Source organism: Etheostoma cragini, chromosome 8 (genome assembly GCF_013103735.1).
Source record: "Etheostoma cragini isolate CJK2018 chromosome 8, CSU_Ecrag_1.0, whole genome shotgun sequence".
NCBI classification, from domain to species: Eukaryota; Metazoa; Chordata; class Actinopteri; order Perciformes; family Percidae; genus Etheostoma; species Etheostoma cragini.
Genome location: NC_048414.1, coordinates 11,530,697 through 11,542,257, shown reverse-complemented (window position 1 = coordinate 11,542,257; position 11,561 = coordinate 11,530,697). Strand labels below are relative to the sequence as shown.

General features: G+C 39.7%; 1 protein-coding gene across 1 annotated transcript; it reads right to left on the bottom strand.

Moving 5' to 3' along the window:
• Positions 1-1,468: 1,468 nt before the first annotated feature.
• On the bottom strand, positions 1,469-11,208 carry ca12 (carbonic anhydrase XII). The gene is made up of 9 exons (XM_034878196.1): positions 10,802-11,208; positions 10,421-10,441; positions 6,745-6,924; positions 5,506-5,648; positions 3,849-3,944; positions 3,716-3,779; positions 3,429-3,586; positions 3,175-3,301; positions 1,469-2,589 (listed from the first exon to the last, which is right to left on the bottom strand). Exons 1-9 carry the CDS (start codon positions 10,863-10,865, stop codon positions 1,937-1,939), a joined length of 1,506 nt encoding a protein of 501 aa, XP_034734087.1. The 5' UTR covers positions 10,866-11,208; the 3' UTR covers positions 1,469-1,936.
• Positions 11,209-11,561: the final 353 nt, after the last annotated feature.

The following is an 11,561-nucleotide window of genomic DNA, read 5'->3' as shown; positions in this document are numbered from 1 at the left end:
TGCAAGTAATACTTCCAGGTGGTAAGCAATTGGACCGCTCCGAATGGCACACATTCCCAATGCTGTACGCAGCAATACCAGTTGATGAAATAAACAACTGAATGTCTCAAAAATGTCATGGCTGACAAAAAAACAAAGAATCGTATTAGGGGAAAAGAAGGGTAGAGTTAAGATTGCCACTTATCTTGAGGCAAAAGAACCTAAAGCAAAGGACACTGGTAAAAAACATTGTGTCTTAATAGACTGCGAAAACAACACAAACTTAGAGGCTTTATGATTGAACAAAAACTTGATTGAGAAAAACTCATTCATGCTTTTAATTCCAGCAGGGTTGACCACCACGATGGTCTTACAGGCCTTCATAAAAAAAGACCATTAAACAGCTTCAGCTTGTACAAAATGCAGCTGCTAGAGTTCTTCCAAAAACCAAAACAACTAAACACATTATTCCAAAATCACTTACTCTTCTGGTAAGCCACACAATTGACTTTAAAGCACTGCTGCTTGTTTATGAATCACTAAATGTGGCCAGACAATGTATCTCAGATTTATTATAGAAGTCAGGCTTGACCTCTCAGACAATTAGAGAGAAAGATGTTGGTTACTGACAGAACTAAACACGGTGAAGCAGCTTTTAGGTTTAGTTTTAAACCTGACTCTTCTGAAATGCTTTTTGTTAACTGATCAAATTCATTTATTCTTTTATTTTCATGTTCTTTAAATATTCTGTCAATGTTTTTCTATTGAGCCCTGCATTCCAATACCCATACTACCTATTACCATATTATTAAGTATGCAAGGAAATATTTGGTATGTCCCTATTCATGTCTGCTTTTCATGATGCTAACGTGTCTCCTCGCTTTCCTTGTGTTATCGCTTCTCCCAGCGAGGAGGTTAAAAGAGATGCAAGTAAGAGATTTGACGACGGAGAAGCCGAGGCTGGAAAATGAGAAATTCTTGGTTCCATAGCGTCAGTCATAAACAATGTCAGTTACTTATTACATGCTGCACAGCTGTATATGTGTATATGTAAGTGGAGGTACAACATGCTATATTTAGATTATCCCATATTGTCTTCCCAACATTTTGATTCACACATGCTTGCTTTACTTCTCAAATAGTATTTTCTTCTAATCTCCACCAGGGTCCTGGACATGGACAGCTTCAAGAAACAACAGAGTGTGTTTTTCTCCATTTCCTCCAGTACATAGTGTTAATTGTGTACAGTACATCAGTTGTTTAAAGCAACTGCAACCCTCTCTTTAATTTCTGCATCTCAGAATTGTATTGTCTTGAACTAAATATATAACTTAACATTGTTTAAAGAATATGCTATGATAATGTTTAAATGAGACAGTAAGTCTATTTCAGGCAGTTTGGCACAATTCAGACTTCAGCCCTGTGTGCTACTGAAAAAGAATAGTTCAGTGAAAGGTGGACATAAAGCAGGGAATAAATTTGCCATTAATCACTTTGTGTAAAATGCTTTTATTAAAAATAGTCCCCTTTGTACAGTAGCTGTTTCTTATCTTAACTTGTTGAAAATGGCATTTCTGAACAGAATAACAAACTGCAACAGATGAGAGGATGTAATGTAAAGCTCTTAAGCTCTTGCAAATTCTTTTGGTTTAGCTGCATCTCTATATTGTACAAGACAGTAATTACTAGTATAGCTCCAAAACGACCATATTAAAGAACAGAACGTGGCATACAGTAGTACGCTATTAAAAATGTTGCCATACATTTTTTTACTGTAGAATGTAAAATTATAAAAGCAGGCATCAAGATCCAAAAATCTACATATTGATGTAGGCTTAACGTTATAAAATCTGCTTAAAGCACTGACTTGAAAACAAGTCTTTTGTTGTGGGACACGCAACAGATGTCGGCTACAGAAAGTGACATAATGTGAGTCGCAACTATTTCAGGAATCTCTCTAGTCTTCCCACTCCATTGGCAAAAGCCAAGGATGTGGATAACCCAGAATGTGTGGTTTCCTGGGAACAGTAGCAGGGGAGAAACTGCCATAATTTGTAACTGGCACACTTTGCTTGATTGATGTGGAAGTCTTTCTCTTATTCATCAAGGCTTTTGTCAGAGAGTGTTCTAACTCTAAAGCCTCATCAGTTGGCCGTCCACTGAGAATGTGTCTGATAGTGGGGAGTGCTATGTCTGACTTACAGTCCAGGTAGCTCTTGAGGTTGAGCTCAGGAAAAACTGCATCTCTTAAAGCCTCAACCACCTTGGTCTGAGCATGAGACAGTTTGAGCTGATGGAGAACGTTCTGCTCCAGTGAGACGTAGCACAGAGAGTCTTCAGCCAGCCCGAACTTTCCCACAGAGGGCTTGGTCTGGCTCTTTTTCCACAGGGACGGATTCAGCGTTTGTTGTTTGGATTTGGCCAAAGTCTTACTCTGTTGGTTCCTGAGGTCTTTCTTCTTGCCAGCATGAAGCTTCTCTGCGCCACTTGGCAGGAGTTGATAGAGCCCTTCATCAGCCAAGTCTGCTAGGTCACCAACCAGTAGTTGCTGAACGATTTTCTTTCTAGTGAGTGGAGATGTCACTGTAAGAGTATCTTGCAGTCCTCTGCCTACATCAGACACACAGCCAATCACAGCTTGTTAAACATCCCAGCCTGTGGGATATTTCTTGGAACGACTTTGGGCCTTCACGGCCAGCATGCAACAGCCCTGCTTGTAGCGATAAACTAAAAGCACAAACCATCGCCTGTTAAATGCACCTCGTCAAAGATTAAAGCAGAGGATTCCACATGACGTATCAAAACGTGCCATTAGAAAAGAAAAGCTCTGAGAAGGAAGCTTTGAAAATGACAAAAAACATGCAGATTCATACTCAATATGGAGCTAAATACCATACAGAGTGGTAAACCAGTCAACCACATAAAAGCCTTTGAAGGAGGACTAAATACAGACTCTAAACATGTCAGAGGGTACAGTTAATCTGTTGTTTAAAAGATGGCCTACTTTCCCAAAAGCTCAACAATGTCAATCAACTTTAAAGATGATTAAGGAAGACAACGTGAAAGCAAACAAAGTGTGAAAAGCCCTGAAAATATGTCCATACGTCATTCAAACATGTCCTTTTGCCATGTTAAAGTAAACTTTGCAGTCATCCTTAAACATTAAAGCGAGCCCACTTTGAAGACCATACTTACCCTCCTTAAAAGATACTAGCACAACTCGGCTGTCTGCGAGCTGTGGTTTCCTGTAGTTGCCATTCAGAGACACAGGGGCTGACTCCTGGGCATGGGAGGAGTAGATGGATGTTGCCAGGGTCATAAACTAAGAAGACACAACAAAACAAAAGCATGTTTTGCACAGATCTGCATTTTTCCTAACCAACACACAAATAAAGGTTACATTTAAAGGGGCAGACCATATTCAAATTACTACAAAATCAATCATGTACCTGTTTGCGAGATATTGTTACATGATTCCTGAACACTGTCCACAGGACACTGGGATAGCATGGAGGAGTCGTCAGTGACCCGTCGTAGCGGTAATACTCATCCAAACGTGCAGGCAGCAGCGCTCTGATGTTGAAACCGGGCACCTGCACTTTCTGATCTGCCAGAAGAGAAGGTATTTGTAACCCCAAAACCCAGATAGAATTAGAGCTGATATTGGTCACCTCTCATACGCATTATTTGTTTTTAACTGTGGCAAAACAAAATATAATCATCACTTTAGACTTACCCCTGTATTTGACACCATTGATGAACTTCAGAAACTGTTCAAAGGCCGGATTGAAGTCTCCAACCTGCTTGACAAACATAGTTAGATGGTTCTGATCCACACAAATTTGCCCCAACCCCCCTCAACGTCTCACCTCAATCAGGACACCCAACACAGCCAGGCCATCAGATTTGTCTAAAGCTGAGGACATATTGGGATACTTGTCTGAATTGAAGTGCACTACATGCATCTGTGAAAGAAAAGAGAAATAAGAAAAGACACTGTGGAAGAAAAAAAATTCTAAAATAGCATATAGTTGCAAAAGTCAAAACCTTGAGAAGAGTGGCCGCAAAATGGGATTTTTTCCTTTATTACATCCAATGGGAAAGAAAAGTGGTAACATAGACGTCAGATGTGTTGGAAAGAGTCTGGATTATTTGATGTAGATCACTCTCACACTAGTTTTTGGAAACTTCAGAAACACTGGACAATGTTTTGCAAAGTACTATAACAGACACTAGGATTCAAGGTTATTACTGTTCCATGCACCGTAGATGCATTGGATTGTAGATAGTGGGTAGTGTTCAGGTTAATATTGGCAGGAAGTCTATGACACAAGCACATGAGCAACACTGGAAATTTGACAAAATTGTATTTTCAGCCTTTGTTAAGGTAGACATTTGAACTATTTCTGGGGAAATGTTCCATTTCTCATCATTTCATCCCTCCAAAAAAACATGTCATCAAGGATCTGTGGTTCTGGAGTCTGGAGAGACTTGAAAAGATGCATGTTCTCGACGTGTCCACTCAAAACTTCAGGTCAAACCGCAGCAACTTACATGTGGCAGTGCAGCAACGTGGGCATGGTCACATAAAAGCACACAGGTTGTAAACATTTCAGCTTCTACCCACTGTAACTAGACATCAAATTATATTTAAAAAGTAACCTATTTTGGTTTATATGATAAAAGAGACTCTTACTTTTAAACTTCATTGTCTGCTTTAAGTACTAAAGTAAACAGAGCAAACTAGTGTGTGAAAACTGCTTACAGGGCTTGACACATTTAATAGCACACACTATTTTCCTGAGGTGGTTGAAAGCCAAAGCATATAATAGTCTGGCCCTCTAATCTCCCTAAACCCTGCAGAAATAAGACACGCTGTCATACTGTACATCTTGAGGCTGACTAGAATTATGTCTTATCCTTTTAGTGTTTGTGTAACTAAATTATAAAATAATATATGTTGATGTATGATCTAAGTCACTTTAATTTGAATGCGTTATGTACAACCAGTCAATTGGACTCCACAGTCATCACACAATAGTGGAAGTAGAAGAGGCATAATAAGCATGGTCTGAAACTGTCTGACTAGATGTCAACTGAACGCCTGCCACGGTGTCAAGGAACTGGAACAGTGATATGCTGATGCAGAACATTGGAGCTTAAGCAGCGTCTGTAAGCCTTGAAGAAAGTCAGTGTCTCCGATTCATCTGTCAGTCAAATGTCAAATGTTTAAGCCAGAAAGTATTACATTATTTGTCTGGTGTCAGAGAGGCTGTCACCTGACGTTGCGGAAAAGTGAAAGACCTCCTTAATCACTGATAACTAACAAGATCTTATCATTTAAAATGTTACACCAAAAAATACATTAAGTCAAGTATTATTTGCAAAGTGTACTTAAAGTACTCACGCAAAATGGCATGGAGTGCTATATTAAGTGATATGTTATTATTTAAGTATCTTGAAATTGTCCACCTGCGTCTTTTCCAATAATAGTGAGTAGCAAGAAGAGCTGTTTGCTTTGTTTACCTCTGCTGCACACTGCTTACTGTTCACCGTGTGTTCAGAGCCTGCAGGTCTGCTGGAGGAGCCCCAGTGGAAATGAAGTTGAGCTGCAGTGTAACGATGAGGCAGGCTGGAGATGTGCATCTTAGAGGGCAGTGATATTTGCACTGCGTTTCAAAAGACATGACACGCCACCACACATAACACAGCATGGTAGGGGGTTACTTCAGTTAACATCAGGGTATCAAAAAACATCAACTTTATCTAAAACGAGAAAGACAGCATAGTCCACTCTGTGCTGTCCTTTTACAAAATCTGTGTAATTATGTTTAGTTTATGCTGAAATGACGCAGGGCACTTTCCGCGTGTTCGTCAGTGTGACCAATGATTACAAGTGAAAAACCTCTTGTCAGCTTATTTCGGACACACATCATGCTGATGCTTGAGGCATGCACACCTAAGCATTTCGTTGGTGGTCTTTGCACATTTAATTTAAACAACAGTTTAATTACACAAGGCAGAGACTACATGCATTGTTCGGAATTGCCACCAAAATTTCACATATACAGCAATTTGTACAGCATGCTTACAGTAACAGTTAAGAAACAAATTATGCCATCTCTGCGGTTTAGTGCCACAGTTCAAACAACCTCACTTTTCTCTGACTGAAACGTCCTCAAACTCTTCAAACAAAACCAAATCACTCAACAGACTATAATTTGGTGGAATAATCATATTTATCTGTCTAAAGTCATCCAAACTTTTTTTCTGTGGAACATGGGCATAGTTGTTTGTGTTCTTATTGCTATATTTGGCAAATAAATGTAAGACTGTGTTATGTACAGATATCAAACACTAAACCTAAGCTGGTTTCTTTTGTTAAGGTGCATCAGACCCAGCAAGGGAACAGATGACTAATCTCTGTTCATATTTCCCCAGACAAAACATGGAGCTCTTTCTTTGGCTGGAAGGGCAGCTAAGATAATAAGAGAGTGATTTTGGAAAATTGCTGTGGCAGAAGATCCTCCTATCATTTATTTTAGGTTGACCCATAAATTAGGTCTTTACAGCAAGAACAGACACCACCACATTTATGTGGGACCATATCCAATGAATACAATGACTAGTGCATCACTTTGATTTGAAAAACAGTTGCTTAGTTAACAAATAGATAGTTTTGTCACCTGTGTTTTTTTAAATACATATTTTTGACAAACTGTACTTTAATCTATTTTGTTGATAACAATAATGTTATTTACTCACCAGAATGTCCATTATTTCCAAGTGTAAGCCGCTCATTGAGCGACAGGTTGTAGTTTTGAATCTCAATTGGACGCAAAGTTGGGTCAAACCTTAGCAGCTCTGACCTGATGTCTATTGGAGATTGAAAAGCTGCACCACAATACGGATAATGGTTAGCCCAGTGGTGCTCTCCGTCTGGCCCTGCAACAGCATCAATAAAAAAGGATTGCCAATGAAACACTTATAAAAATGTTTAATTTTCACTATACTATTTCACTGTTACTAAATATATTCTAATCTATGTTCTAATCCTTCATTCGAAGTGTATTTCACCTCATAGCACTGGCAGGGATACAATGCATGGCTTTTTTAAATGTTAACGGTATTATTTTTAAGGGTAAATGAGCAGAGGGTGTCCCAGTGTAAGGGTGAATAGAGGATGGATCCAAAGAGGGTCAGGGCTTGTCCTTGGCCTATAGAGAATTTTATCTGTAATCAAAGTGTAGTATTATTATCTATGCACAAGGCGGCATGGGAGAGGCCTGTGGCTCCACTCTTGTCCCTTTCTAAAGCAGAACCAGGCTGTTGTTTGTGGGGAGAGACAGTGAGAACGCTGTCTCTTTCCAAATGAGAGGTTTCTATAAAGCACAGGACACCATAAACTGCCACATTTGCAGTTAAAGTCATGCAGTTGACAAAGTGACCTCAGCTGCATGAGGGCGTCTCTCCATGGTATGTCTGCAGATGCAATGTCCTTGGAGATCATACAAGAGAGAAAAATAAATATTAATGAGAAATGATGCGGAAGAAAATAAATTTGGGAAGCTCTTGATTTCTGATATTTTTATTCAGTATATTGACTGAAGTGTGAGGATCCATGCAGAGCTTGTCAAACATGGTGCTCAGTATAAAGTGAGGCTCAGGGTTTGCAATGAATGAACCCTATCAACTCTCAAATACCATCATTGTAACTAAATAGAAAATGGCACAAAAGGCTCTGAACTTACCAGAGCTCTCATCGCTTCTGCGTATTTGCCACTGATTTATTATCTATCAAGAATTCATCAAACAAAAATCCACCATTAACCATGTGCCAGCATGTGGTTAAATGTGAATGATGCAGCATGAGGCCTTACTCTTATGGCTATACTTGTTGTGGTTGGGGTCGGCTGGCCGTGAGTTTTTGTTTTGTTTTCTATTTTTCAGAGTTTTCTACTATTCTGCCTTGTCTTGACCCTGCTGTGTTTTGTTTTTCCCTTACTCCTTGTCCTGCTGAAGCCAGCTGACTACACACACCTGCATCCCATCTCTGATCACCTGCTCCCCGCCGCTCGCACCTGCCTGCCATCTGCAATCAACCACAGTTTACCAACTCCGACTCTCCGACCACTCCTCGCTTGATTGTTGCTTCTGCTACCTTGGTGAACCTCTTACAAGCTTTTTTTTATTTTTTATTTTTTTTTAATACCTAGTCTATCTGTGAGTTCTTTGATCACTTACCTTTTCTGTCATTTCTCTCGTAGTTTTCACCACCACTCCTGCATCTCGTCTCCGGTCAGCTGGCTTCCTCCCTCGGTCTCCCTCCCTCGGCGCCCTGTCTCAGCCTGTCTCCGTACCAGCTTCTAGCCCCGGTGTCTTCCCCTCGGTTCTTTGCCCCCGGGTCTCCCACTAGGTTCCCCAGCTTTCCCGTCAGCGCTTCCCTGTCACTGGCGTCTACCTCCCCACTTCCCATTTCGCACTACAATAAACTTAATCATTATTTGAGCTTTGCATTCGAGTCTTTCTGTTACCTCCGTCACAATAATTATTCAGTGTCCACTTAATTTGCTATTTTAATTAACCCGTGTCAACCATGATTTTTTTTTTTTCAATGTTTTTGCCAACGTTTTTTTTTATATTTTTACTGTTGACATTTTTAGCACTTATTTCAATGGTCAATTTCTTTGTGCCGAAATTATTTACTGAAAACTAGTCAAATTTGACCCAAGGACAACATGAGGGTTAACCCACTCTGCCCCGTTAAGATTGGCCTTCAGTGGCCCCTTGGCAGTCTTTGACATAACGCATATATATGGGATCTTTCTCATGTAAAAATAATGTTACATAAATTTGTACTGGCTAAGTAAATGGTTCAACATAACATAAATTGTTGTATTAAAAACAATAGTAGCCTAGAGCCGGGTGAGAAAACTACAGTAATCATCATCCTTAACATTGTTATTGTACTCCCATGTAAAGGTTTACTGTTTTGTCCTCTGTCAGAGGGTGGAGTGTTGAGGTGGAGATAAATTGTATGACTCAGCCGTGCCCCGTCACCAGAAAGTGCTAGCCGCCCCCAAGACTACTGACTACTATGACAAGGCATCTTGAGGGTTTGACTGTAACTGAGGATGAAATCCACCACGAAGGAGGCCAGAGGGATTACATTTATATATATATATTACATTTCTTTCCTCAGTAGTCATCACAAACCTTCCCACTTTTGCTCTGAGTAAGTTTGTTTCCATTAAAATAGCACAGGTTTCTGAATGTTTGGTTACTGTATTTTGTTTAGTATCATGCACTCTATGCATTTTTGGAAAGATCCAAGTGATTATATTTACACAATTTAGGCAAAGTACAGCAAAGGGTGAATCATTTATTTTGCCACCACATTAAGGTATTCCCCTGAACTGACACATACATTATACATTTACTTAAATAATGTTCCATTGTTTGATAAGGTGTTGTTTCAATTTTCCAAATTTCTACAGAGAGGAGATTAACAGGTGTGTAAGTAGAATCAAAGGGCCATTTTCCCATTAATGCCAAGCCAATGCTTTAATTAAATAAAGAGTGGATCAGCCGCTCTTAGAGGTTTGATGTGAATAAGTATAATTTCCTCCAACTATAATTATTTGACCATGAATTATTGTGTAGGGAAGTATCTCTTTTCATATATATCCCTGGTGTGTCTTTGAAAGGATGTGCACACTATAAATGTATGTTGAAAAGAGGACAGTTGGTTTGACCAATGATTCCAGTATTCAAAAGTGTGTTTTAATATTTGTCTAAAGAAATAGTTAAGAGAATTGTACTGACTTGCTTCACCTGCCTACTTGTTGGTTTAACGTTCAGTCCCTAAATGTGACAGACCTTTAAGAAGCAGTGACACAATGACAAGAGGTCATGCTCTGAGCACAGAGATAGCTATGGTTGCCCACAGACCTTAAGGCCTGAGACAAAGGCAGTCAGCCACTTATAAAATGTAAATACAGAGTCTGTAATGAACTCTATGATAACATGAGGGGGCGGGGGGATGTCAGTGCTGGTTGTCTATGAAAGTCAAACAAGGTCAAAGAGGGCTTTTCCTCTTAATTGGAAAGCATTGCTGTCATCACTTTGGTCTTATGTGGCATTGTCAGCTCAAAGCACTGCCGTGGGGCAAAACGGCATTAGCATCTTCTCTGACTCCCAGTTATTGCCAATCAGAGAGTTGCATCAGATTGAATTCTAACACTCACTTCTAACACTTGGTTAATGCTGGTTCAAGGGTATGCTACTGTGAGTGATCAAGACCTAATACGTGCCAACATGGACTGGGTTTGCACTAAATAAGTATAAATTGTAAATGTATCTAAATAAAAATCAAGATATATAGCTATATCCATTATTATCGACTATTGACAAATTATGTGGAAAATATAATATAACTTACCACTGTATTTCCATTTGTGACCTGAAAAAGACAGGAAAAAAAAAACATTTGTTCCCAATGTACATGCAAAACTATTAGAATAACTAGCCTACACTTGCACACATGTTACAGGATGCAGCATAATAGTAATTTTATAAAAAATAAAAATAAAACATTTATTTGGAACAGACATTTCATCTCAGAAACAAGTGTCTCCCTCATTCCTTAGAAAGAGTTAGTGCAGCAGGTGGATGGAGACACCTGCCATGGAGCATGAAGCATCTTTTCTGCTCAAGGGCTTGCCAAGTGTTAAAACGGCCCAAACGTTTTCTTCTTTCTATTTAACACACATCTAAAACTGCATCCAAAGTATCTGCATCCCAGGCTATATTTTACACTTACCATGCAGTACAGAGAGGAAAGTCAGCTGTAGTAAGACGATGGGTGTGAAACTCAGAAAGTGCATGTTGATCCCCTCAGCCCTCCCTCATGCAGACGTCTGATGTGAACCCGGTGCAAAGCAGAAGCTTGGAGCACTAGAACGCCAGTCTTCAAACCGACTTTTATAGACTCTACTCCTGTTGTCATCTCCATTGTCGCTCACGCTGACGTCAGAGCAACAACATAACCAACCTCCAGAGTTGTTTGGTCACCGGAAAGTGACAGCTCAACGGCGGCGTCCGCATCCAAGCGAAGTCAGCTCGAGCTCCCGGCGGACGAAAGATGCGGTAAACTGCGAGGCAAGCACGTGCCACGGTGTTACACAGAAATATGCGAGCCTTCTTATTTTGTGACAAACATAGACAGATGTGTTGACCATGTCTTGACAGGTGAGGTGGTCTCTATAAGACCTGCACACTACAAAGTAGCAACCTGTTTGTGCTAAACTATCTATATTTGTCACCCTTTAGCAAAATGGCTTGACTGTGAAAATATGACATTCATAAAGTTCCCCCACTCAAACACTGTAAAATGCATGTTAAATGTTTCTCAAAGTTAAAAGGTTGGGTTGTTTAATTTCTCTGGTCCAAATGTCGAAGTTAAATTATATACACTGATACATTTAGTTCTAGCCTATGTAGAATTTATTTTGGCCACCCTCCACTCAAACACTTGTTTTTGATAGCCTATTTCTCTTTAAGCATGTGATGATGCATTTTGC

Excerpts from the sequence above, each read along its gene's own strand:
- ca12 (XM_034878196.1), bottom strand. The coding sequence starts at position 10,865 with ATGCACTTTCTGAGTTTCACACCCATCGTCTTACTACAGCTGACTTTC. Across the intron at positions 3,780-3,848 it reads TGTTGGGTGTCCTGATTGAG|GTTGGAGACTTCAATCCGGC; the intron begins GTGAGACGTTGA and ends TTTGTCAAGCAG. Across the intron at positions 2,590-3,174 it reads GCTAGTATCTTTTAAGGAGG|GCAGAGGACTGCAAGATACT; the intron begins GTAAGTATGGTC and ends TGTCTGATGTAG.